The sequence below is a fragment of the Orycteropus afer genome, unplaced genomic scaffold, assembly GCF_000298275.1.
Source record: "Orycteropus afer afer isolate SDZICR_OR568_19922 unplaced genomic scaffold, OryAfe1.0 scaffold00079, whole genome shotgun sequence".
Taxonomy (NCBI): Eukaryota; Metazoa; Chordata; class Mammalia; order Tubulidentata; family Orycteropodidae; genus Orycteropus; species Orycteropus afer.
Genome location: NW_006921666.1, coordinates 1,909,623 through 1,937,063, shown reverse-complemented (window position 1 = coordinate 1,937,063; position 27,441 = coordinate 1,909,623). Strand labels below are relative to the sequence as shown.

At 38.6% G+C, this 27,441-nt stretch overlaps 1 protein-coding gene across 1 annotated transcript in view; it reads left to right on the top strand.

Annotated features, from left to right (window-relative positions):
* NRXN3 (neurexin 3) overlaps positions 1 to 27,441 on the top strand; it is a 2,130,901-nt gene that overhangs the window by 935,064 nt on the left and 1,168,396 nt on the right. Inside the window, exons 11-14 of the mRNA XM_042781017.1 lie at positions 5,368 to 5,487; positions 16,478 to 16,859; positions 17,821 to 18,011; positions 18,866 to 19,039. Of these exons, the coding sequence (XP_042636951.1) occupies positions 5,368 to 5,487; positions 16,478 to 16,859; positions 17,821 to 18,011; positions 18,866 to 19,039 (867 nt within the window). The remainder of the gene's footprint in view (positions 1 to 5,367; positions 5,488 to 16,477; positions 16,860 to 17,820; positions 18,012 to 18,865; positions 19,040 to 27,441) is intronic.

The window sequence follows — 27,441 nt, the reverse complement described above, 5'->3', positions numbered from 1 at the left end:
GTTAGCAAAAATGTTCCATTAGTGTCATGGGAGAACACAACAGATAAGCCAAGGGAAAAGGGGTGGAAAACCCATAGCTGAACGAATTCTATGTAGCAGGCACAATGGCACATTTACTTATTCATGTCTGATGAATATTGGGAATGTTTTTAGTGAGTTTTAGCTACAAGCAGGGTGCATATACTTGCCTCAGCAGTGGGTTGCTGGATTTCCTCACACCTCACTGCAAGACTTCTTAGCAGAAAGCTTCCAGCAAACTGCGTCTTTCATACTTATTGCAGAAAGTAGGACAGCTCTGCCTGAGGTTGGAGGACTCCAGAACAAATGCAATTATCAATTTAAGGTGCTTTACCCAACTATCTCTAAAAATAAATATTTTAAAGTTGTTTTTCAATAGATGAAATTGTTTTCTGAACAAATAAGTTTATTAACAAAAACAAACAAACAAACAAACAAACAAAAACCCCTTGCTCTCTGTTGGCTTATGATCCCCAAGAGAATAATCAGAACCTGAAATTTTGTAGACAGAAAGTGAAATGTTTCCCATTTTCCCTCCTTCCTCTTTAGTTTCATTCTTTTTTCTCCTTACCCTTGCATCTATTTCTCTAATCTATTGTCCCTGGGGAGGAAGATTAATGGATAAAGTGTATGCTGCTCTGGGCTAGTAAAATGCATGTCACAGCTCAACTAGCCTAACCTGTGGTGTCGGTGGGAATTAAGGTAAGTTTTTTCCTCTTAAATGTTTTTGATGTTCTTTAAACCTAACACAATTCAGTATTTTAAGTATTTATTTATCTTTTGGATGTATAATTACATGCCTTTCACTCTCTCCTTCTAAGGGGGTGAATTTCATAATTCTGATACAGTAAAGGAATTTTGATTCATCTGAAACATTATTCAAGGGAAAACCAAGTTAATCTTCCTTTTTTCCTTCTTGTATAAATACAAAATTGTTCATGTAAAGCCAAGTGATTGTGGTGTAGGCATTGTCCTTTCTCTCCCTCCTCTAAGCAAAAAAGATTCCAAATGCTACCTACTCATGTTTGGGAAACTGCCCTTTTGGAAGATGGAAGGAATTTTTACTCCCTGGATATGAGCAAAACCATCTGGTGTAGTTGGTCAGGTCTTAGAAATATATTGGCAAGCAATGTTTATTGGGGGTAACTCTGGTTATATTGCTCCTGGGGGGAATCTCTTTAAATGAACAGTCTGGTTTTAAAAAAGTTAAAACAAAACAAAACAACACTACATTAAAAATAACTAAAATCCAAAATCCAACTTGCAAAAGTAATGCCTTTAGTAGTGATCAAGGTCCTCATCACATACCCCCATTCCCTATTTACTGAAAGAGGGGGGAAATTCTAATATCTGTATCATCCACCTCCAAGCCATCAGTAATGGTTTCTCTCTTAAGAAGAACTTTCCTTCTAATTCTCCACTTTGATTTTCTTATTAGTTCTGGCTTCTCAAGGAAATGAGACTTCCATAGGTTACTGTGGGACAAGTCAGGAAAAAAAAAATGTCATCAGTGTCCTTCAACCATGTACCTTCTTCTCTACCCCCTTTCATATGAAAATTAAACATCTTCTGTCCCTCAAAGCCTCACCTCAAAGACATGTTGCTAAATGAGTTTGCACTGAAGCTAGATCATGTATGGGCATTTGGGCTCTCTGTTCTATAGTAAATAATCTCACTTCTACATACTTCTGCATCCCAGAAATCTTGATCTGGGATTTTGCTTCTTTGCTCCAGGTATGGGTGTCATTACCTGGGCAATTCCACCCAAGGATATGAGATCATTTATTAGTTGCCTGTATTGAAATGAAACAGTGATGTTCTAAGCAGTCTCAGGAGAATCAGAGGAGTGTTTGGTGATCAACATTTATTACTTAAACTATGAAAGGAAAATGCATCTCATGAGTGCATCCAATATGCACCTGAACGCATATCATATTTCTGCTATTACAAAGAGAACGACACAAACATGATGACTTTTTGATGAGTTCTTTTTCTGGTGGCGGTGTTTTTGTTAAGTTCCCACTAGTTTCATTTTAAATCTCAACTTAAAAAGACAAGGTTTCCTCCTTCTTCATCACGTCTAGACCACTCTGTAGAGTGAGAAAGTCTTTCCGTCTTTGTTTTACTGATGCTGCTGTTGAGCTTTGTACTCAAATCGGCCAGAAACAGGGTTTCCTAGACTTTCCTCCTTTGAAAATCTAACAGCTGCATGCTTCAACTTTAGCTCGTGTCTACATCTTACATCACTGGGTTACAGATTAGATTTGCTCTTTCCCTCCATCTGCCTAGATTTCCAGCTGGGTTTAAACACCACTTTCGCTAAAGAAGGATGAGTTGACCTTTTGGCTTGATTAAAGATAAATGCCATTGACTCTCCACTTCTGTAGCATGAAAATTTTTCAATAGCTCACTGAATGTATTTATTTGCTGCTCAGAAATGAATATCGAGTAATATTGGTTTGCTGTCATTCTGATGAGATGGGAGTGGATCTTCATCTTTCAAAGTCATGAGAATGATTTGCATTGGAGGTATTACATGTAAGTAAGGAGTGGGACTTGAGAGGTATCAGTTATTTTCCTCACATCTTTGGTGATAAAGCATCACATCCTAAAGCTTTAGAATCAAATGGAAAGTTATTTTGTTTGAATTGGACTGTGATGGACAGTTCAAGGACCCCATAGAAGCTGAAATACCTACATAGTGTCAGCAGCATTTACAGCAAATTGGGCTGAGGCACAGCTTGGTTTACATGTCTAAGGCCAATATGACACGGATGTGTTATGTCCTAGCTGTATTTGTGTTAGCCATGTTCCCTCTTATCTTGCTCCTAATGATAAAAATTGAGTGATGTGCAAAAATTACCTAAAGAACAGATGGCTCCTTACAGGAGACATTTTAAATAGCCTATATTGTTAACAGTTCTGCCTCCACAGTCAATGTTCTCCACATCTTTTCTTTACTTCTTTCATTCTTGCTGAAGCATTTGTATGTAGAATAAAGGGGATGAAAACATGAACACACACAAAGACACACAAACACAAAAAGAACAAAGGCAGATTTGTTTCTTCTGGGAACATCTGTTTTTGCTAAAAAAAAAAAAAAAAAGTACCCACAAAATGTCTTTTCTCCAGTAGTCTTGGTTTGCTGTTGTAAAGGTGACGGTTATATCAGTCTCGGACCTATATGTAGAGATGGTGAGCAATGTTATCTAATGATCAAATATGGAGGGAAAATCCTGATGTAATTGATGAATTGGTAATATAAAAGACCGGTGTACTCACAAAGTGAGCGAAGTGAGATTAAATAGAAAATGATCTACTACAAAATTACTTTTTCCCAAGATTCATTGATTAGAGTGCATCACAACCCAATTTTGGGTATATTTGGTTTTCTCTAAGTTTCTTCACTGACTTCTCAGAATTCATTTGAATTTGGATTGTATTTTGGGTGTAGGATATAATATGGAAAAAAAAAAATCATGTTACCTGCTGTATATTTTGAAAATTAGTTTCTTATTTTCAAAGGAAAATAAATTCCCAAGCATAAACTACTATTATAATGCTTTATAAACACACTATAGGAATGCTAATGACAGAACATTTAAAAATGGAGGTTAAAATGAAACCAGTGAACTCATTGCCAGGTAGAGTTGATTCCAACTCATGGAGCCCAGGTGTTTTTCAGAATAGACCTGTGTTCCATGGGGTTTTTAGTGTGTGATTTTTTGGAGGTGGATGGCGAAGTCTTTCTTCTGAGGCGTCTCTGGGGAGAATCAAACCACCCACCTCTTGGTTAGCAGCGGAGCTCATTAACCATTTGCAACATCCAGGAACTTACAATCTACTCAAACACAACTTAAAAAAAATTTTTTTTTAATTACCTGATTTTAAAGATCCCTACTTGGTGGTACTCTTTCTTTCACCAAAACAAGATATAATAACTTCAATCTTTGGGAAGAGGAGCAGAAATAGTGTCTAATGAAAGCTTTATAATAAAGCTTTCAAAATTACTTAAATTAAAAATGTATTGAGCTTAATGAAATACAGACCTATGTAGACATCAGTTATTCAACAAGCACTGATCCATCACTTACTATGTACCAGCCTCTGTGCTTGATATATGTTGGAGCCTAGCATAATATTTCAGATGTATAGCATGATATTGTCCAGTCACATATTTCATCATTACTTTTAAGTCATTTTCAGGGAGAGGGCTTTCCACATGCTGATTGACTGATCCAGAAAGATTTCAACAGCCACTTCCTGTGCACCATTTGGCTATCAAGGTAGAGAGAGCAACGTTGGTCTAAATCTTCTGGTTCTATGCCATCTTCTTTGTCTTTTCAATTGATACATCAGTTCAATGATGATACATACACTCTAAAATTCCAGTACATTTCTTTATTGATTCTCTTATATATGGTCTTATATATGGGTTTATTCCCTTTTACCTTACTAGCTAGGTTGTCTCAATACCTCAGTGCTTGTCTATCTTATCAGCTGTTGCCCCTAAACACAATTATCTTATTTTTGTCCTGATTCTTCCTAGGGTGAACTTAAACATCATCTTGGATACCTTGAGCCTGGGTATCTTGAGGCAATTTTGTTGACTCCTTCATTCAGTGGCCCTTTCTATAGAACATTCTTTTGAGCTGCAAAGGTTCAATTTGAAATTTTGTATTATTTTGTATTTGGGTCTTTGGATCTTTTTGGAGGATGATGAACAACAGGCTAAGTCAGGATCCCTTCATATTCCCTTCAGGAGCATTATTTATATCGAGGTTTAAACCTTGCCTTTGTTAGTATTGTGATGATTGTTGTTGGGGTTTCTGTGGCCGGTAGGACCATGGGTGAATGGAAACATCTGTTAAGGAAGCATATGTTGCAGAATTCTTTCCCCATCCAATTGGTGGGTACTCTCTAAAAGCCACACTGGTGCATTAGGCCTAAATGACCAAACGATTCTCAGAAACTTAGGGTGAATTTCCTGTGTCTCCAAGAATTTCATCTGAATTTTAAAACTTTGGGAAACAAAATGAAAACTGACTACTGTTGCCTATGAATGTTCACTTATTGGCATTAGAAGTTTAAAATCTCATAACTATAGATAAAGAAGAGCACTTGTTTCTTCGACTCTTTTGCCATTGTCTGTTATGTTTTAATGGAGACTTTTGGAGGAAAAGTTACGGAAGACACTGATAGATTAGAGAAACCAGGATGAGCTCTGGGGCAGGTACAGCTCTCTGAGTACTGCTGAGTCATATGCACCAGTGTGGCTTTGACAACTCTGATGCTGTGAGCTCGACTTCTAGAACTGACTCTAACTTTGGCACTTACCACCATCCTTAGGCAAAGGACCTGAGACCCTGTATGCGGGGCAGAAACTCAACGACAACGAATGGCACACCGTTCGGGTGGTGCGGAGAGGGAAAAGCCTAAAGTTAACCGTGGATGACGACGTAGCTGAGGGTGAGTACAACAATGGTGACATTTTCCTCTCTTTGCTTTCATAGTCCTCTGGGTTTTTCAATGCGGAGAGATTTTGTTTTCTCCAAATCCCTCTATTTGGCCTAACTGAGCTCACATTTGCTTAATTAGTGTTCAGGTGACAACTCAGACAAGATTAAGAGGGTCTTTCTCTGCACTTTCCTAATTCCTTTTCAGAGAATTGTATCATAGACTTGTATCAGGTACCCATTACTTTAGTTAAATATTTAGGACTTCTGTCCTTAGGCATAAAGTATGTGTCTGGAGAACAGAGGTAGGGTTTTATTGATTGTTCCATTATTCGATCACTCAAAGATCACTTATCAATCAACCTCCTAAGTTCTAGTTCCTTCCCTTACTTTTTAGTAGGAGACAAATAAACCAGAAATGCAGAATATCATAGCTGAAAGAGGGAACTTTGGTGGCACAAATGGTTAAATGCTTGGGTGCTAGTCAAAAGATTGGTGGTTTGTACCCACCCAGTGGGTTCCATGGAAGAAAGACCTGGTGATCTGCTTCCATGGGGATTATAGCCTAGAAAACTATGGGGAAGTTTGTAACATGGGTTACTATGAGCTGAAATTAACTGGATGACTTCTAGCAACAATACAGGTAAAAGCGAGGACTTAGAACAGCGTGTTGTACTTAGAAAGTGTTTCAAAGCTTAGGTTTAGTTAATTATCCATTGATTTAATGATTATTGAGTGCATATCATGTGCTGAGCACTGCTTTGAAAGAATTGGAGATATGAGGGGAACCAACAGGCAAGTCCTTGGCCTGGTGAATTTACATTCTAGGAACAGAATGAGTAAATGAGAGAATTTATGCATATGTAAAGGAACATTCAAATTCCCACACAATCAATAAGTATTTCCTCAGAGCCTGTCATATGCCAACAGTGTGTGAGGGATTTCAAAAGATAAAAAGGAAGCATAAGGGATTGCCTATTTCTTTAATTAGTGAACTAATCGAGTTGATTAGATAGGATTCTGGTATTTGAAAATACGACAAGAACATATAATGGAATTTTAACTTGGATGAGTAAGGCTAAAATTGTCAATCAGGAGAGAACATAATTAGTTTGGTCTAGAGATACCAGGAGTCCTTGGAAGGAAGATGGGGCAATCTGCTTCTGTAGTGATACGGACTCGTAAACCCAAGGAGGGGTCGCTATGAGTCGGGTCCGACTCGACAGCAAATAACAACAACAACAACAGAAATACCAGGAGTGTAGAAGTGGTTTAGATCTTCAACCAGAACGTGAGTGAGTGCCAGAAAGCTGATGGTTCAAACCCACCAGCCACTCCTCCAAAGGAAGACTGGGGAATCTACTTCCATAGAGATACTGCCTCGGAAACCCAAGGAAGAGTCGCTGTGCACTGGAACCGACTCATCTGCAGTGTTTGTTTTTGTTGTTGTTGTTTGGTGTTAAGCTCTTGCCTGTAACCCACAAGCCACTCCATGGGGAAAAGATAAGTCAATCTGCTTCCACAAAGATGACAGCCTTGGAAAGCCTATGAGGCAGTTCTGCTCTGTCCTATAGGGTTGCTATGTGTCGGAATCAACTCAATTGCAATGGGCTAGGACCAGAGAGAAAATGTGTTTTTCAGTGCCACCTGACATACTGCATCCTGTATATCAGTTTACAAGCTAATATTTCACAGCAGCTCACGTCCCTGTTGAACAGAACTCTTGTCCATATGAGAAATGAAAACTTGGGCTACAGAGAAACCTAAATAAGGGAGAATGTCCCTGAGGTAGCAGCATAGGGTATTAGAGAGAACACTACTGGCATCGAGAGACCTGAGCCCTGATGTAACCTTGTGATGATCCTGGGAAAGGCACTTACCATCCCTGTTGTTGTTGTTGTTGTTGTTTGCCGTGGAGTCAGCCCTGACTCACAGCGACCCCACCTTGGGTTGCCGAGGCAGTATCACTACGGAAGTAGATTGCCCAACCTTCCTTCTGAGGAATGGCTGGTGGGTTTGAACCGCTAGCCTTCTGGTTAGCAGTCAAGTGTTAACATCCCTAAACCTTGTCAAATGAAGTTAAGTGACTCGACAGCAAATAACAACAACAACAACAGAGATACCGGGAGTGTAGAAGTGGTTTAGATCTTCAACCAGAACTTGAGTGAAGGCTATCTCTACAGTATCTTCCGTGAATATGAAGTTGAGTAAAAGCCAAGAGCACTTGTGTTTAGTATAATATTTGCCACTAAAATATTTTATAGTTTTGGGATAGATATACCAAGTCTCTTTTCCCTTATTTTCTGATTTTCTACCTTGAAATTCTATTATTTCTAAGGAACTCTGCAGCACAAAGGCTGAGAAATCTTGGCTTCCTATATTTTAACTTTGTAAATGTATGTGAGACTGGGCTTCTGTGTTTCTGGAGTCAGGATTGTAGTGAGGTGTGTGTGTATGTGTGTGTGTGTGCAAAGGGAGAAGGCAGCCCTAGAGATAGAGAGAAGAATCCAGCATAAATCCAGCATCCACTAGGCATTATACAGTGTGGCCTGCCTCACGTGCACCAGCCCCTTTCATCTTCACAATATTCATGCAAGTTGAGTGGTCTGGTTGTCATTTTACAGAAGTGGGGAAGGCATGAAACTTAGAGGGAATCGTGAAATCAAGCTCCAAATTCATATTTGTGTGATTTCAAAGGCCCAGATTATTCCACCAAATCAAGCTGTTTTCTACACTTCACAGCCATCATGAGAAGATCATTTATCTCATAAGAAAAATAAAATTAAAGTCTTGGGGAAAATGAGGAATACATTTCAGTAGGTAGAATAGGTGACCCACCCCTCCCACACACACACACAAACAAAAAAGCAAAGACAAACAGAACCAAAACAATAACCAAAACACTCCATTTGTGTAGACATAGCTTAGTGGTAGAAGGTAATATTTCCTCTATGCCTGCAGAGTAACTTAGCTTTATGTAGTGAAAGTAAGCAAAATGATGTAAAGATGGTTCTAAGGTTTAGAACCGACACTTTACCTGAAGCACTTACTTAAGAACTGTTACTGCAGACAGTCCCATATTGCTTGCGAGAGTCCTCTGTACTCAACAGTAAAGCCAAAGGTGATGTTATTTGCAGCATGTTTGGAACAGCAACCACTAGATGGCAGCCTCACTCCAATCTCTCCCAACAGTGAGTTCCTTAAAAAGAACTAGAGAACCGAGCATCCAGCAATGTGTATCCCCACCCTCCATCATTATTCTTTTATCAAACTGTGGAATAAAGGTAATTATAAATTGTACTTTCTGTTACTGCTAAGAATTAAAAAGTCAGGCTAACCCATGGAATGTCCAAGTCATCCAGCCATTTGATATTTGAAATTAATGAAGTGCTTTCGTTTTTCAGCCTTACCCCCTACTTTGCTGCTCATGGAAGAGAGCAGTGAGCAGGAAAAAGAAATTTGGGAGAAGAAAAGTGCTGTTTTGCTTATGCGCTACATGCTTGGATTGCTTTTTACAGTGATAAAGGGTTTGGAAATTTTAATTTTAGCTCACAGAAGTCATAAAATCAGGCAATGAAACTAAAATACCACATAGACCCCAGGTTATTAAGTAGTGTCTTATTGGCTTCTTTAGTAATCCCTGTTATGCTGTTTAAGGTACCCCAGTGAGCCAATTTTTCAGCTACTTTGCAGAAATGATGTAAAAGAACAGGTCAGACTCACAAGAAATCAAAAGCAATGAAAGAAATATTCCTCAACCTGGTGGTTTTCATTTATTGTGATATAATTGTATTCCTGGAAAAGTACTGAGTTCAGCTGACAGTTAATAAGGGTTGATTGATTGACTGAGCTGGCTTTCTATTATCAAGAATAAATTAAAAGAATGCCTCACTTGGGTTACACTCCTCAGAATTGGAACTAAATGCTGCATGAACCACCCACTCCATCCAGGACTTCTTTCCAGTACCAAAAAAAAAATCCCACTCTGAATACCTTGGTTCATGTCAACTCTTCCTCTTACCTACGAATGTAGTACATATAGCATCAAGCTGTAAAAAGTAATTTTCAAAGTTTTCTGTAGAAAACTTATTCCTCAGCAAATAAAAAGCATGATATGAGAGACTTGGAAAATGTTATGTTAAACAAAAGGATCATTGGTGGCACAGTGGTTAAGCATTTGACTGTTAACTAAAAGATCCAGGGTTACTTGAGGAGTAACCCAGTGTAAGAATTCCAGGCTAGGAAATCTTCTGGAGCAGTTCTGCTCTGTCCTATAGGGTGGCTATGGGTGAGCATTGGCTTGGTCACACACAACAACAGCAGGTTAAACAAAATGAAATAGATTGTTTTGTTGCAAGACTTATTGGGTGCCTTTAATATGCTAATGATCATTGCTAATCATCAATAATTAAGTATGCAGCATTTATTAAATTTATTTGGCTCCAGTAGAACTTGTCTTTTTTAAAAAATAATAATGATAAAGAATTTTATAGTATACACTTTAAAAAAAATGATTATCTTGTGCAGAAAAGAGTTTGGCAGTGAGAGTTGGAAGACTGTGGTGAAAAGAAGATCTAGTGTGCATTTTTTATTGAAACTTTACATATATATATATAAAACTCCTTGTCGACAAGTTGATTCCAACTCATAATGACCCCTCCTTAGGTTTCTGAGGCAGTATCTCTACGGAAGTAGATTGTCCAGTCTTCCTTCTGAGGAGAGTCTGGTGGGTTTGAATGGCCAGCCTTCTGGTTAGCAGTCAAATGACTTAGGCACTATGCCATCAGAGCTCCCTGAGACTTTATAAGCCTTCATTTTCTTAATATCTCTCACTCTGGCTGAGAGCCATGGGGGGTCAAGTCCCCTCCTCTAAGCTTGTCCCATTATTTCTTAGCTAAGCTTTTAGTGCTGCTGGGGAGCCTCACGCACAGAAATGGCAATGGCCCAATTAATCTTTGGTCCCCAAAGTAAATGTCTCCAAGACAATCTTCCTCCTAAGCTATTAGGGATGTGTACCGTGTTTATGCCACTCTGGTAATCACAACAGGAGACATAGCAGAGGCTACACATAGTCGCTACTTAGAAAGAACTTGCAGTCTAATAGAAAAGAGAAAAACACTAAATAAAATAACCAGAAAATGATTAAAATTTTTAGAGGAAGGAAAAAAAAATATGTATGCTAAATAATTATAATAGTTAACAGGTTTGGGCACTGGGTAGGTACTTTTCTAAGAACTTCATACATATCGGCACATTTAATTCTAGTAACTTCATCCCTGTCTTACAGATGAGAAACTGGAGCACAGAAACACATTAGATACCACCTCCCCTAGTCCCCAGCAACCCAGGTTCAAAGTAGTGAGTTTGGGATACACACCCAGGGAGCCCCGCCTCTCTGTCCACTCTACATCACTGCCTCTGGGAAAGTTACAGCTTGAACTTGGCCGATATTTTCTGTCAGTGATGTCCTCAACAAGCTGCCTTGGTCTGAGGGCTGGCCTGTAGACTGCTTGTCAGCCCTCAGTGAAATATGGAAGTGACCATGTGAGTAGAAGCCACAACAGGGCTGTTCTGTGGGAGCTACGAATACGTTACTATGAATTAGATGGGATGCCCATGATGACATTTGGCTACTGAGAAGAATATGTGAATTCATCATAGCCACTTCTGACAGACTGTTCTTACTTTTTCACTTACTTTTCTTGAGTATAATGTGAGGAGTGAGTCAAGTTTTTTTCTCCGAAGGGAGCATAGAGTACAAGAGATGTGCTTTGGAATTGGACCAACCTGGATTCAGTTTGAGCATCTGCCATGTATCACCTGTGTGAACCTTGCCTCTGTTGCTTACCCTTCTCAGCTAATTGCCTTCATCTCTAGAGCTGGAAAATGAGATCTGTCTTTGGTTTTATTGTGATAATGACATGTGCCTGGCATATAGGAACTAGTCAGTAGCCTTGGCCTTTGCTTGTTATCTTTCTTCTGAGACATTCCTCTTTCTTCCCAAGTATTAAAGCAACTGCCATAAATAAGCCTATATTAGCCCTTTAATTGAAAGGAGTGTTAGGCTAAATATAGCATTCAGGGGATACGAGTGAAAAGGTACCTGTCTATTAATATTGATTAGGTAACACTCAAGGTTTCTTAACTGTATTTTGTTAGCTTGGCACATGTTTCAAAATTTAAACAATTCATTTCATGCTTTGCCCGAATCCTTTTACAGTACAGAAGTGTAATACCATGCCTCTTTTGAAAACTTCGTGAGTTTCTCTAGTTTGGTCTTACCTCCCTTTCATCACCCCTTTCCTTTATTTACCCCAGTCTCTCAGAATCACTTTAAACCTCAATCCAGTCTGTGTCCCGGGGCTAGGTCCTCAAATTCAATCATCAGCTTCTCCTTTCCTCCCAGGGTTTCAAACCAGTTCAACCCCCTGTTGGAAATTTGCATTTCCATCCCAGAGGTACTCAATCGGAATCCACATTTTAGCACGATCTTCTGGTGATTAATACAGATACCCATGCCTGGGGGTCTTGTTAAAATGTTGATTCTAATTCAGTATATGTGGGGTAGGAATGCAAATTCTCTGCAGGGGGTCGAATCCTAATGAACTGGTTCAAAGCCCTGTCCCCTGAGTATCAAAGAGCTTGCTTGGTTTTTCTGTCACAATCAACACCTTACTTCCTTTTTTTTTTTTCTTTGATTTCTGAAATTCATTTTCTAGTGAACAGAATGTCTTAACCCCTCGATTCTTAAGGTATGTTTATCATAATTTCTCTGAACTCCGACACTACAATCATGTAAAAGTTTACTTTAAAATAGCTTGCTTTAACATAGCCCCTTCAGATGCACTTTGGAATCCTAAACTTCATCAGTGATCACACCATTCTCACTACTTAGTTCTCATTGTTGATTATTAATTTATTTATTTTTCTTTTCAAAGTCGGAGTTAACCTCTCAGCATCATTATAGTTCAATCTCTCTGTCCCCATTAGATTGGCTATGATTTACCCTTCCCACCATTCTCCAGCTGCAGACCCCATCCCTAGTATTAGCTGCTGTAGTCAAATTAACCTTGGTGTTTATTTCAGTCATTTCATTCTTGAAAGCATGCAGATTAGGTTATGCTACTTTGCATTTTCATAGCCAGACCAATTTGCAATACTAAGTAATTTTACACAGTAATTCTTTTTCCACGTTATTCAATTGTTAGCAGATTTATGTTGCCGTTCAATTTTTGTTTTACTACATTTTTTTTCTTTAAGTTAACCAACATCATTATTTCATTTTTTGCTTATATTAAGAGAATGATTTGTACTTAGTTGTCAAAATACCATGCTAAATCTCACAGAATGTTAGTCTAATTTTTGTTCTTGTAAGTGATTCTTTGAATTGGGTCTGCATTTATCCTAAACGAGGTGAAATTAATATTGGACATCCAAGAATGTGAGTTGGTTGAATCTCCTAGATTTTGATATTTAACAAAAATAACCCCTTCTTCTCCTCTCATTTAATTTTTTTTTTTTTTTTTTTTTTTTTTGAGTTCGGACCCAATTTAGAAGAAAAAATAAAGTTTGGCAGATGGCATCAAAATATTAATTCTATCAGTGATAATACTAATATTGAAAAGTGTGGCTTACATATACTGAACTTCAGAATTAGAAGTGCTCATCCAGACACCAGCTTGGGATTGGGGTGAACACCCTTCAGAAAAGCAAAGTTTATTTCTATGATACCTAAGCTATGGGATAGTAGAGTAGAACCAGAGTTTCTGAAAGGCACCCCCCACTTCCCAAAGAGAAACAGGAAGTGCCAGGGGCTGAGCTATGAAGGCTCTCTGAAAAGATGTTAGAAGTCCTTGTTAGGAAAGTTTCATACATGTGGAAGGAAATAAGTAACAGGAGAAGTGAAGGAGGTGGAATTTCTTTCCCCTTCCTGTAACATTAGGGCATAATGTGTTAAAATTTATTATGATTTACCTACATAAATGTTGAAGGAGTCAAGCTCAGCCATCCAGATGATTTTGTTGTTAGAATTTCCAGTCATCTTGCTTTCGTTTCAAGCCTTCCTTCTAACTCCTGCCCCAGTCACTCCCTTGCCACTTCCAGATAAACTAGGTTAGGAAAGGTCTACAAAGTTCATTTGTGTTAGTTGGTGATCTATCAGAAGCAAGTGTCAGAAACCCAACTTTAATGATTTTAAGCAAAAAAATGGAATTTAATGCCATATATATTTTTAACGGAATACCAATTGAGATGTTTCAACGAACGGATGACCTACTGGAGGCACTCACTCGGTTATGCCATGAGATTTGGAAGACAGCTACCTGGCCAACTGACTGGAAAAGATCCATATTTGTACCCATTCCAAAAAAAAGGTGATGCCACAGAATATGGGAATTATCGAACAATATCATTAATATCACATGCAAGGAAAATTTTACTGAAGATAATTAAAAAGCGGTTGCAGCAGTATATTGACAGAGGGTTTCCAGAGACGCAAGTTGGATTCAGAAGAGGATGTGGAATGAGGGATATCATTGCTGATGTCAGATGGATCTTAGCTGAAAGCAAAGAATACCAGAAAGATGTTTATTTATGTTTAATTGACTATGCAAAAGTATTCGATTGTGTGGATCATAACAAATTCTGATACCATTGAGAAGAATGGGAATTCCAGAACACTTGATTGTACTCATGAGGAACCTGTACATAGACCAGGAGGCTATTATTCAAACAGAACAAGGAGGCACTGCATGGTTTAAAATCAAGAAGGGAATGAGCCAGGGTTGTATACTTTCACCATACTTATTCAAATTGTATGCTGAACAAATAATCTGAGAAGCTGGATTATATGAAGAAGAACGTGACATCAGAATTGGAGGAAGACTCATTAACAACCTGTAATATGCAGATGACACAATTTTGCTTGCTGAAAGTGAGGATGACTTGAAGCATTTACTGATGAAGATTAAAGACTACAGCCTGCAGCATGGATTATACCTCAATATAAAGAAAACCAAAATCTTCACAACTGGTTCAATAAACAGCTTCACGGTGGATGGAGAAAAGGGTGAAGTTGTCAAGAATTTCGTATGACTTGGTTCTGCAATCAGCACCAATGGAAGTAGCAGTCAAGACATCAGACAATCTAGTGCGTTGGGCAAATCTGCTGTAAAAGACCTCTTTCAAGTGCTGAAGAGCAAAGATACCCCCTTGAAGACTAAGGTGAGCCTAATCCAAGCCATAGTATTTTCAATCACCTCTTATGCATGTGAGTGCTGGACAATGAATGAGGAGGACCAAAGAAGAGCAGATGCTTTTGAATTGGGGTGTTGGAGAAGAATGCTAAAAGTACCATTGTCTGCTAATCTCTCCTGGAAGAAGTGCAGCTGGAATGCTCCTTCGAGGAGAGAATGGTCAGACTTTGTCTCACTACTTTGGTCATGTTGTTAGAAGGAAGCATTCCCTGGAGAAGGATATCATGCTTGGTAAAGCGGAGGGTCAACAAAGAAGGGGAAGGCCCTCAATGAGAAGGAGAGACAGAGTGGCTGCAACGATGGGCTCAGATATAGCAAGGATCATAAGGCTGGCACAAGACCAGGCAGAGTTTAGTTCTGCTGTGCATAGGGTTTCTATAAGTCGGAGACAACTCAATGGCCCCTAGCAACAACAACAACATATTTTAAAATCAAAGTCAGCTGACTGATCCGTACCCTTAGGCAACACCTTCACATAAAAACTGTTTTTCTCCAATTCTTTGTTGTCTTCTGAGTTGGCTTTTCCTCAGGCAGACTTAATTGCTCAGATCACTGAATGACCCCTAGCAGCACTAGGCTTTCTTCTTATCCCTTCGTGGTCTTGCTTGCAGAGGATATTTTTCTTACAACTGTTCCTGCAAAAACTCTGGATTTGAATATTACTGGCTCCTTTTGGGTTGTGCACTAATCCAGTAGTTCACAAACTATGGCCCCTTAGATCAGCATCACAAGCATCATCTAGGGACTTGTTAGAAATGTAAATTCTCAGGCTTCAGCAACTGTACGGCTGGTGCCCAGCAATCTATGTTTTAATAAGCCCTCCAGGTGATTCTGATGAAAACTGAAGTTTGAAGATCATTTTCTTAATCCTTAGACAAAATTTTATGGCTGAAGAGAGAAAATACATTAAGTGGTCTTTTCTGGGTATAACTTGATTTCCCTAGCAAAGCTTAGCTTCACCCAGCCAAGATGGTTTCAAGCTGAAGGGCATAGGGGCATTTTCCCAAAGGCAACCCCCAAAATTCCAGCTCATAGCCCACTATAGGACAGAGTGGAACTGTCTCATAGGGTTTCCAAGGCTGTAAATCCTTATGGAAGCAGATTGCTTCATCTTTCTCTGGCAGAACAACTAGTGTGTTTGAACCACTGACTTTTCAGTTAGCAGCCCAGTCTTTTAACAACAGTGACACCAGAGCTCCTTCCCAAAGGAAAAGTAGGTGTTATTATCAGAAAAAGTAACAGTTGTTGGCCAAGTAAAATCAATAGACATTCTACAGTATAACCTTTCCACAAGGACTAGGTAGTAAGTTATTACAGCAAGCAATATTTGGTAGTGTTTGATAATGAAGTTGAATGAATATAGGTTGTTTGTTGTCTCTTCAAGAATTAGGACAACAAAGATTTTTCTTCTTATTGTATACATTAGTGCCCAGTTGTTTTCCTGAATGGAAACACTAATAATTTTATCCTTTGATGAAGTACTCATCATCTCACACTTTTCTGTATGTGATGAGACTTTTGAATGGCTCCATTATAGCATGGGATATAGGCCATATAACTTGGACTGAGTCAGTACTCACCTCTCCAACAGAGGTCAAGTCAGGTATATACACGATTTTTTTTTTTTTTTTTTCCTGGAACTGCCTCAAGGAGAACTGAATATCATGTGCAGAAACAAGTTGGACCAAGATATAGTATGAGCAAACATGACAATTTGTCCTGTTTATACCTCATTTATGATTTTCATAGGTACGATGGTGGGTGACCATACCCGCTTGGAGTTCCACAATATTGAAACTGGTATCATGACCGAGAAGCGTTATATCTCCGTTGTCCCCTCCAGTTTCATTGGCCACCTGCAGAGCCTCATGTTTAACGGTCTGCTCTACATTGACCTGTGCAAAAATGGCGACATTGATTACTGTGAGCTGAAGGCTCGTTTTGGACTGAGGAACATCATTGCTGACCCTGTCACCTTCAAGACCAAGAGCAGTTACCTGAGCCTGGCCACCCTCCAGGCCTACACCTCCATGCACCTCTTCTTCCAGTTTAAGACCACCTCAGCTGATGGCTTCATTCTCTTCAATAGTGGTGATGGCAATGACTTCATTGCAGTTGAACTAGTCAAGGGGTAAGTGGAAGGGACAGCATACTTTATACTGGATATCTTAGCTCAAGCCCTGAATACAATATGGTGTGAAAAAATGTGTTCATTCTACCCCCACCCTCTGGTTTTGGTGCATGCCTACATCTTCATTGATGAGAAGATCAGCATAATGATTTGTGCTAGAAGAAAGAGAAATTCACTTATTTAAAGATGTTTTATTAACTTGATATTATCAGTCTCTTTATTATGATAAAGGGGCTCTGGTGGTGCTGTGGTTAATGCATTGGGCTGCTAACCAAAACGTTGGCAGTTCAAACCCACCATCTGCTCTGTGGGAGAAAGATGAGGCAGTCTGCTTTAATAAAGATGTACAGACTTGGAAACCCTACTGGCAGTTCCACTCTGTCCTATAGGGTAGTTGTGAGATAGAATCCACTTGGTGGCAGTGGGTTCTTCACTATGAAATGTAGTCCTTTAAAAGTTATTTTTGCAAAAGAGGTCTATGGGGAGGTATTTTATTTATCTCTTCAGCAGTACTATCTGCAACCATCAAATTATAGCAAAAAAGTGAAATATGGATTTATTTTGCCTTACCCGTAAACCATGAAAATTATAGAAGATGCCCTTTCTTCAAGACATTTTACTCTTATATGCTGGAAAATGGTCAACGATACACAAGTCTATGATTAACTGTGAAAATAAATGTCACAGCTTTTTTAGTTTTTTAGTTTACTACCTGTGCTACTAATTAGTGCTGGCTTTTTATAAAGTAATGTTAAAGATATAGCCTCTATGAGTATAGAATGACTGTAAACTAATAAAATAGGATCTGATTATTTTTGTAATCCTAAATCCAGCCTTAGTTATTCCTGCATAATGCCAGTTTATCAAGGGGATTTGAAGGCCTCTTAGTTGGTTACACACTTTTTGTCATTAAACCACTTCAGGGAATTGTAAATCATCAGATGGCTGTTGTCCCTCCTAGGTACATACACTATGTCTTTGACCTTGGAAATGGTCCCAATGTGATCAAAGGCAACAGTGATCGCCCCCTGAATGACAACCAATGGCACAATGTCGTCATTACTCGGGACAACAGTAACACCCACAGTCTGAAAGTGGATACCAAGGTGGTCACTCAGGTTATCAATGGTGCCAAAAACCTGGATCTGAAAGGTAAACCTTATAAAGAAGTTGATCCTTCTTAGAGCATTTCTTACACTGCAAAGGCTGTTTCCAGAAGCTAATTACAGGTCAGAAGTACCATATGTTTTTGATACATCTTGCATATCCTTTTTCATCAGTATCGAATGATATCATACTATAATTTATTTGACGATGATTTATTGAGTTTTTAATTAGACCATTTAATTAAACTGTGTTTACTCAAGGCATGTTTTATTTTCTCTGTAAACCTCTGGAATGTCTTGCTGTACTGGGACAGAGTGATGAGGTGATGAATCACAGTGTTATATAATTCAACACATGCAGGGACCATCATACAGGGCAAAGGATATAGACTTTGGACTCTCGAGTTAATCATTGATTAGCTGGGTGACTGGTAAAATTCTTAGCCTTGTTCTCCTTCAGTATACTATTTCACAAAATAGAGGAGAATAATAGTTATTATTTCTATGGAATGTTGGGAGTTTTAATGCAATAATGTCTGTAAAGCCCTCAGTATATTATCAGTAAAAGTATATTGAAAACAATAAATGTTGTTGTTGAAATTTTTGTTAAACTGTACTTCTTCACAAAATGGAGGTAATGCCTCATAAAATTACTATAATGATTAACATTTATGAAATGGGATGTGTAAAATGAAAGACAATTAAGATATATAGTCAATTATTTATTTAGTTACCATTTAGAAACCGCAGTAATTATTTAACTTGTTTTTATTTTGGTTTGATTTTTGTTTTCAGCTGCACTACCATTATCTAACAAGTAGTTTACAGTTCATTGTCTTTAACTGACACGGTTTCCACATCCTTTACTCACTGTCTTTGATGACTTGCTTTCCTTTTCAGGTGATCTCTACATGGCTGGCCTGGCCCAAGGCATGTACAGCAATCTCCCAAAACTTGTGGCCTCCAGGGATGGCTTTCAGGGTTGTCTGGCATCAGTGGACCTGAATGGGCGTCTGCCAGACCTCATCAATGATGCTCTCCATCGGAGTGGACAGATAGAGCGTGGCTGTGAAGGTACAACCCTTTTTTTAATGTAAGCTACAGCCTTGTTGCAAGCACCAAGCCTCTTTGCTGCCTCTGTCGGCGCCTCCTTCCTTGGTTCCACCAGTCCTCTCTCATTCTCATTTGCCTTCAGAAAACACATTGCCATCAGTGCCCTTCCGTCACTGGTTGAGTATGTCAAGACATGTGCCACAGGCTCCAGGAATGTATGTTGGCAGATGTCTTCCTCGTGTCACATACTTGCCAATAAAGGACCTATCCAGACATTGACATCAGGCTCCTCCCAACTTGTACCTTTGCTTCCACATGGCTGAAAGGACACGAGGGATTCATATAGATATTTTAATGTATAACTAAATGCACAGGGAGTCAAATAGACACTTTCATATGAGTGTCACCATTAATAGAATGTTTCTCATTTCTGCTAATAGTGACTTCATTACATATCTAACAGAAGGTAGGGAAACAATGTCAGAATACCATAATAGTGAAAGGGAATTAGCATTTATTGAGTACTTACTGGATGTCGGGCATTGTTAGACAATTCTTTAGTGTGATGCAGAGGGTCAGTTTGACCTTTGGAATTAGAAAGACCTGGATTCAGGTTCAGAGTGTAGCTCTTATTAGCTATGTGGAATTTATCAAATTATTTAATCTCTTTGAGCTACATTTTTCTCACCTGTAAAATGGGTCGATAAAGCTTAGCTTGAAAGGTAATGTATATAAATCAGACATAAATATAAAATGCCAGGTACCTAGTCGGTAGTCAATAAGAAGTAGGATTTTTGTTTACAGGTATTATCTCACTTGAGACATCTGATAACACATCCACCCATGAAGCACAGCAAACTGTGTTTAGCCTTTCTGTTTCTGTAAATGATTGGCTGTCTTTGGAGGTATTAACATAATTTTACAGGTTTTTCTGAGCTCAGTAGATATTTACTATAAAAGCAATTTAATTTTATCCAGCAGAGAGTGGTGGTGAATACATTCAGCCTTCCCTAACAAGGCTCTCAAATTCCCTTCAGCCCTGGGCTGGCTGAAAAGTGAGTCTTAATGAATTTGAGAGACAAAAGAGTTTGGATCTTGACCAGTCACAGGGATCTATGTATTCTTTTGTCTGGTTGAGCATCGTGGTCCTTTGTTTGTGCAATAAATTGTGCTTTCTTGTGTTTCTTGTTAATTTACCACATCAAACCTGTTCATTCATCTTTTCCTAAGTGTTCAATTTCATTTATCACTCCTGCTCTTAACCAGTTCCCACTTAGGTTTGTCACTACTTTAAAACACATTTTTATAAAAACTTCTCATCAGATTCTTAGGTTGTTTTCTAGTTACAGAACTCTTTCCCCTTTGCCTAAGAGTCAGTTTCCTATGTTCCCCTAGCAACAAGATTGATCATCCCTATAACCCACTCCATTTTTCCCTTAGCTATAAATATTTCTTAAATTCTGTTGGCCAAATATATGTGTGTGTCTATGTATGTGTGTGGTTGTGATGAAGGGTGGGAATTTTCCACTTTCCTTTTTGCTTCTGGAAACTTACACTTTTCTTCAATTCAAGATTTTTGGTTGCATTGGACTGGTGTTAATTCTTTCAAGTATTCAAGGGAAATCCTGACATAGATGCAGCATTTAGAATTAAATTGAGTATCTTAGTCTAGAATATTGTAGAATGACAATATATATATAATTTTAGTTACTCTGGAATAATTAATAATATTAAGTTAAATCATATTATATAAGCACATATCAAAATATATGAGGCAATGTTTAAAATGGGAAATGTCATGCTATCGGTTCTTATATTTAAAATCAAACAAGAATCATCCACTTAACATTCTAGCAAAGTTATAGAGTTGAAATCTAACTTGAGTCACATAAGTAATTTTAAATTTTCTAATAGCCATATTTAAAAAAAAAAGATGTAAAATAATAAGTAAAATTCATTTTAGTCTTTATTTTAACATAACCATATATATACAAATATTATTGTTTCCTTCATATAATTAATGTGAAAAATTATTAGTAAAATATTTTCCTTTTTTCATGTTAAGCCTTCAAAATCAAGTTGTACCTGAGTACTTTCAGAACATTTCAATTCATACTACACATATTTAAAGTTCATAATAGTTGCATATGACTATGGCTACTATATTGGAAACACAATTCTATAGAATATAAAAAATGTGGTGTGAAAAACTACAACTTTAGCATTGGATTGAAAGAAGGTCTAATCTAACTAACTTTTAAAAATATGGTCTCAAGGACGGAAAGACCCTAAGTAAGAGTTTTAAGAAAAGCAGTAAGAGCATTAACAACAGGAAATTACCCATGAAATTGGGGGAGATGTTCTTCTCCGTATCTCCAGCTCTATGTGCACTTTGCTATGACTCATCACATGCATTAGGGTGGGTTCCAACCCTCCTTTGAGCATGGATGATTGTTCAAAGCCGGATATTGTGACCTGATGGCTCTACTGTTAGAATCTATGGCAAGTCCCATGGGCCTAATAACACTGCACTCTATTGCCATGGAGATAATTATGATGGTTACCCACCAAGCATTATGACTGCCCCACCGGGTGGGATGAAGTGGAAGATGAGTGCTGAGGGAAGAAGACCCTTGTTTATTGTACACAAATGACTTGGATAATTAGCCTAAGTGACCACGAAAAATGGCCAAAAAGTAGGTTAAGGCATAAATTACTGTCTTTGGAAGTTTGCACCATTGTCAAAAAAAGCCCTTGTAAAAGATCCCAGGAGCTTTTTAGAGTTCCATGGAGATGAATCTGTAGAAAATTGTGGGGAGGAAAAGAAGGGCACAAACCTTGGAGAATCTGCAGTGATGCCACTGGCATTGTGAATCTTTCATACATGTGTAACCTAGCATGTCACCCCAAAAAGGCTTTTGGGCCTTAGATTTTATGAGAACCATTGGAAGTGGAACACATTTCTTGATTTATCATTTCTATGTATAGAACAGGAGCTGGTCGTGCAGTGATTAAAACTCTTGGCTACTAACCAAAAGATAGATGGTTCTAACCTTCCAGCCACTCTGTGAAAGAAAGATGTGGCATTTTGCTCCCGTAAAGATTTACAACCTTCAAAACCCTATGGGACAATTCTACTCTGTCTTACAAATTCACTATGAGTTGGAATCAGCTCAAAACAGTGGAGTTTTTGGGTTTGATATATGTAGAATAATCTCAGGTAGGGGATATGTTTTCATTACTAAGAACTGAGTCCTGGATCTCTTTAAGATGGTGAATGTATTTTATTTATTCTCACATGCCTCCCAGGATATAGTTCATGTTCTTATCAAAGTCATTGGTAATGACCCTTCAAGGTCTCAAAGCAGTAAAGGTATCATTTTCCCTCTTATATCTGGCCCATGATGCAGATAAAATTAAATACAAAGAATAAAAAAAAAATAAACATAGTAATCCACTTTTCTTTGGCTCTCAATCGCTTTTAGTTAAAAAAAAAAAAAAAAAATCTTGAACTAGGTTTTGATTTTATGTCCCTAATGTATGCTGAGTATGTAATTTATAAAGTGTAGTTTCTAGGCAACTCCTAGTCAACAACTAGCTACAACTTGTAGCTTCTTAGTTTGGGCTAAGGATATTTTAATAATGACTGATTTAATACCTGACTGGTAACATCTCTTCCCATTTTGAGACCAGCTTTTATGAAGAGACCAAGACATGAATTGGCCATAAATGCTATTTCAAAATTCCAGATGGTAAACATCTGAGAGAAATACACGTGGTTCATTTGGAGACTGGCATGACTAAATAAAAAAGACATTGGTTTGATGCCTTTTTGCCCACTGTCATTTTGGTTTGGCTATATTTGTACAAATTAAACAAAATGAGCTGTTTGGCATTTCCAAATCATATTTATATAAATGTTTGATTCTAGTGCCACATTCCTTGGTGGCATTTAAAGGAATGCTCCCAAATGACTGTTCCATTCCAATGCCTATAGGTTTGGAATTAATTTTGTGGGCTCTGTCTGACTCTGTACACGTGTCTTTCTGTCTGACCATGTGCTATCCTTACTTCTTGATGTTTATCCTGACTGACAGAAAATCATTTTTCTGGACCATATGCCTTGGGGTTGGCTGTGTGAATGTGGGAAGGCTTTTGTTACCCATTGCTTGTGCTTTGTCAAGTTCAATGTTTCCCTGGCCCTGCTCTGCTGACTTGGCTTTGAGGAGGCCCGCTCTGGCCCCAGTCTGCGTGCCCCTGTCTGTGCTGTCTCTGGTGAACCTGTGGAGCATATCAAATGTCTGTTTGAGTGATGTTGGTTATGCCAATTGCATTTTCATTTCTATAATGTTACCCTGGTTTACTCTGCCTCTTACTAACCTCTGGTTATTGTTTTCGCTTTTCCTGTTCTTTTGCTAACAAAGTTGCGTTGACCAAAGCTGACCTGCAAGGTAGAGAAGGTTCTTGTTCCCATTACCACTTTGGACTAAAAGATGCCCTTTGTAATCCTTGGTATCTCTTCTTTAGCAGTCTTCAAGCTGTCACACCCCTTGGACAGCAGCAACTGTGGGGAGGGGGCTGAACCCTTTGTTCTTCAGAAAGAGCAGCAGAACACGCAAATTAATGCATGAAAAATAATGATAAAAGGGATACCTCATGGAGAGATCTGGTGGTGTAGTGCCTAAGGCATTTGACTGTTAACCAGAAGACTGGTGGTTCAAACCCACCAGCCACTTCTCAGAAGGAAGGTTGGGCAATCTATTTCTGTAGAGATACCATTTCAGAAACCCAAGGAGGGGTTGCTATGAGTTGGATCCGCCTCAACAGCAGTGAGTTTGGTTTCTTTTGGTTCATGGGATTGGGAGGATGATTTTGTTTGGGGGGCACCAAAGAGGTTTGACAGCATCCTATATTGTGACTATCCATAAACACATTAGTCCACACCTGGAAGTGGTTAATGCCTCTTCAAGTGTTGTAGTTGCTCCTTTCTATATGTTCACAGTCTGGGAGCTCTGGTAGCATAGTGCCTAAGGCACTTGACTGCTAACTAGAAGGCTGGCGGTTCAAACCACCAGTCAATCCTCGGTGACACTGCTTCGGGAAACCCAAGGAGGGGTCGCTATGAGTTGGGTCCGACTCGATGCACATAACAACAACATATGTTCACTGTATAGAAAAAGCAGTACTTGGGAGTGGACACAAGTCGCCTGAGTTCTTAATTCATTATTTTCTGGGTCAGGAAGGTCATTTACCAGAGCAGGACACTGAATACTTGGGCCTTGTGAAAGAGAATGCCATTTTCTCTTGACTAGTTTTAAAGAAATATATTTTAGGCATTAGGGAGATTTTAACATTATTCAGATGGTCAACAAATTTATGTTTTCTATCAGGGATTTGGGTTGAACACTTTAATTCCCTGTTTTGTGATCTAATGAAAAAGGTACTCTTGGGGAAGAAGATCATCTATGAGTTTGATCCTGAATACTATGTAAAATGCCCGCATGCTAGATGGCAGTGAATATCTGCTACAGAAACTGCTTCTCCCACCATTCAAAGTGATGCCTTCCAAAGTGAGTAATGGCCCATGGCTATTATCCTGTTGGACCTGTTGGACTCAGAATATCAAGAGAGGAAAAAGCTTGTCTCCATTATGTTAGATATCAGCTTTTTGGTTGGTTTTCTTTCTGAGGTGCTATTTGTCAGAGAGTCAAGCAGTGACTGAACCTCAGACTGTCACTGCAGAGTTTACAGTCAACAAAAGTTGTTAGAATTGGTTAAAGCTAAAAGGTAGCTTTAGATTTGAAAGTTGTTTTTCACCAAAATAGCATTTGCTTTGCTGTGGCTTGCTTGTTATCAGTTACATATGACATGCAGATAACTAGTACAGATGTTTCTCTCTCAGGTGGACATCAACTAATAAACCTTGGTGCTAGCCAGTCCACCAAAACTCTTTTTCCTTTATCTCTTAGCAAATTCATATATATTTTGATGTTTAATAAAATGAATGAAAAAACATCAACATACACTGGATTAATGCTTTGAAGCCCAAGAAGCTGTAAAATATTTCCAATTTCAAATAGCATAGGGCCCATGTAATAATGGTAGTTTCTTTGTTTGTTTGTTTTTTTCATGCGGGGGGGGGGGCAGAGCATTATATTCAATTGTCAAAACAAAACAAAACAAAACCACTACATTATTAATCTTAAATGAAGGGAGAAAGATGCAGGACTCAGTCTTCATCCAAGACAATTCAAGGTTGTCAACACTCCTATGGCCAGATTTATTAGATACAAACCAGATGACTACATCTCCTCCTAGAGTTTATCCTTCTTCATGGAAAGAACTGTGATTTTGAATCCCCAGAAGCTAACCCAGTGATTCTCACATACTTAATACACCATATGTGGAAAATAATTCCATAGTTCTTATCAATAAGAGGAAGAGAAAACGGTTGTAGGATTCAGACAAAGAACTTATTGAACTCTATGTCTATTAGAAATTGTTTTCCAAAGTATAGATACAGATTTGTGAGTAGAATAATTTGGAATATTTTGTAGAAGCTGCCTAGTCATCAGTATGGTTTTCAACTTATTAGCCTGTGGACATGAACTCACTTCCACTCTTATAATGGCTTGATGCTCTCTTTGTTTGTGGTAGGAGTTGTTATTCTTTTTAATTATTTTCAGTCACTTTACTCTCCTTGTGTTACAGTAAAAGAGCTTCAGGATGCAAATGCCTTTAGTTATTATTTTCCTGACATTATGGTTTGAACCATTAGTCATGAGCTGGTCTTTTTCAGGTACAACCTGTGGGCACAGATAGTACAAATTACTATTAAGTGTGAAGGGGACTTAAGAACATATGACAAAGAAATGAGGCAGTCTGAAATATAAAGGGCAATGACATTCAAAAGAAAATATAAGGATTAGGTATAGGAAGTAGCATAATGAGTCTAGGTGCTGGATTAGTCAATAGCTTGATTCCTCTTGTGTTGGGGTGTGTTTCTTTTTAACTTTTTCAGTGCTGTGTTAATTTAGAAGAAACTGAATGTCAGCTAAGGTGCTCTGCTGGTACAGTGGTTAGGTATTTGGCTGCTAACCAAAAGGCCAGCGGTTTGACCCCACCAGCCTCTCTGTGGGAGAAAGATGAAGCTATGGAGCAGTTCCACTTTGCCCTACAGGGTTGCTATGTGTTAACATCAACTCGATGGCAGTGGGGTCAGTTGGGTTAGAATATCAGCTCTTCCTATGCATTGGGTCCTCAGCTATATCCCAGGGATATAGATGAGATGTAGCCTCTGACTTCAAGGAGCTCAGTAGGTTAACTACTAATAACAATGACAGAATAAGTCCTAGACGTATGCAAAAGGGCTAACTGAAAGATTGGTGGTTTGAACCTATTAAGCCCCTTAGCCGGAGAAAGACCTGATGATCTGCTTCCATAAAGATTATAGCCTAGAAAACTCTACCCAATGACTCTGCTCCATCACATGGAGTCACTGTGAGTTCAAAATTGACTGGATAGTGTGTGACAACAACTATAAGATCACTCTGCACCTATGTGGAAAGTGGATGCGAAGGACAGGGGCTGAAAACAGACAGTGGCATCAGGAAGGAATTAGTGGTGTAGAGCCTAAGACATTTGACAGCTAACCAGTCAAGTCCTCCTTGGGGAAGATTGGACAATCTATTTCCATAGTGATACCGCCTCAGAAACCCAAGGAGGGGTCTCTATGAGTCAGGTTTGACTCAACGGCAGTGAGTTTGGTGTTTTTGTTTTGTTTATAAGCCAGAAGTAAGAGATGGAAGGTTGAAGCCTGATACTTTACCTGGCCAAGGAGGTGAACAGGTTTCCATCCTGGATGGGATTTCTAAAGAATAAGGAAGAAAACGAGCTCTTTCTCCTGTTTGCTTTTTCCTTCAGTCTCATTCTATTTCATAGCTAATACTTTTACACATTTTACTTTTATGTCAGAGGTATCAAGGAAGAACCTCACTAACTTGCCATCTGGTTTCAGCCCCACTCTTTGCATCTGTCCAGGTTAGGAGAGAGAATAGGAGGTCTCTCTGGTGCTCTCCTGATGCATATGTGGGATTTTGCACTGCTGAGGTGCACTCTTTGCCTGAAGTTACCTTGGATAGAATAGGAATTTTTACATTCCTTTCAGAAGTAAGTTTTCAATTGTTTTTTTTTCGTTTGCAAGAGTATCATACCTGCAAGGAAAATTTAGGGTCAAATTTAAGGGGCCTAATACATGGTATAAATAGACTACCAAGCATAATTCAAAATGCACCAACAGCAGAAGAGAAGCCAGATGATTGGAACCTTCTAAAAATTAAATTTTTATGTGCTTCCAAAGACTTCTCCAAAAGAGTCAAAAGAGAACCTACAGATTGGGAAAAAATATTTGGTAATAACATATC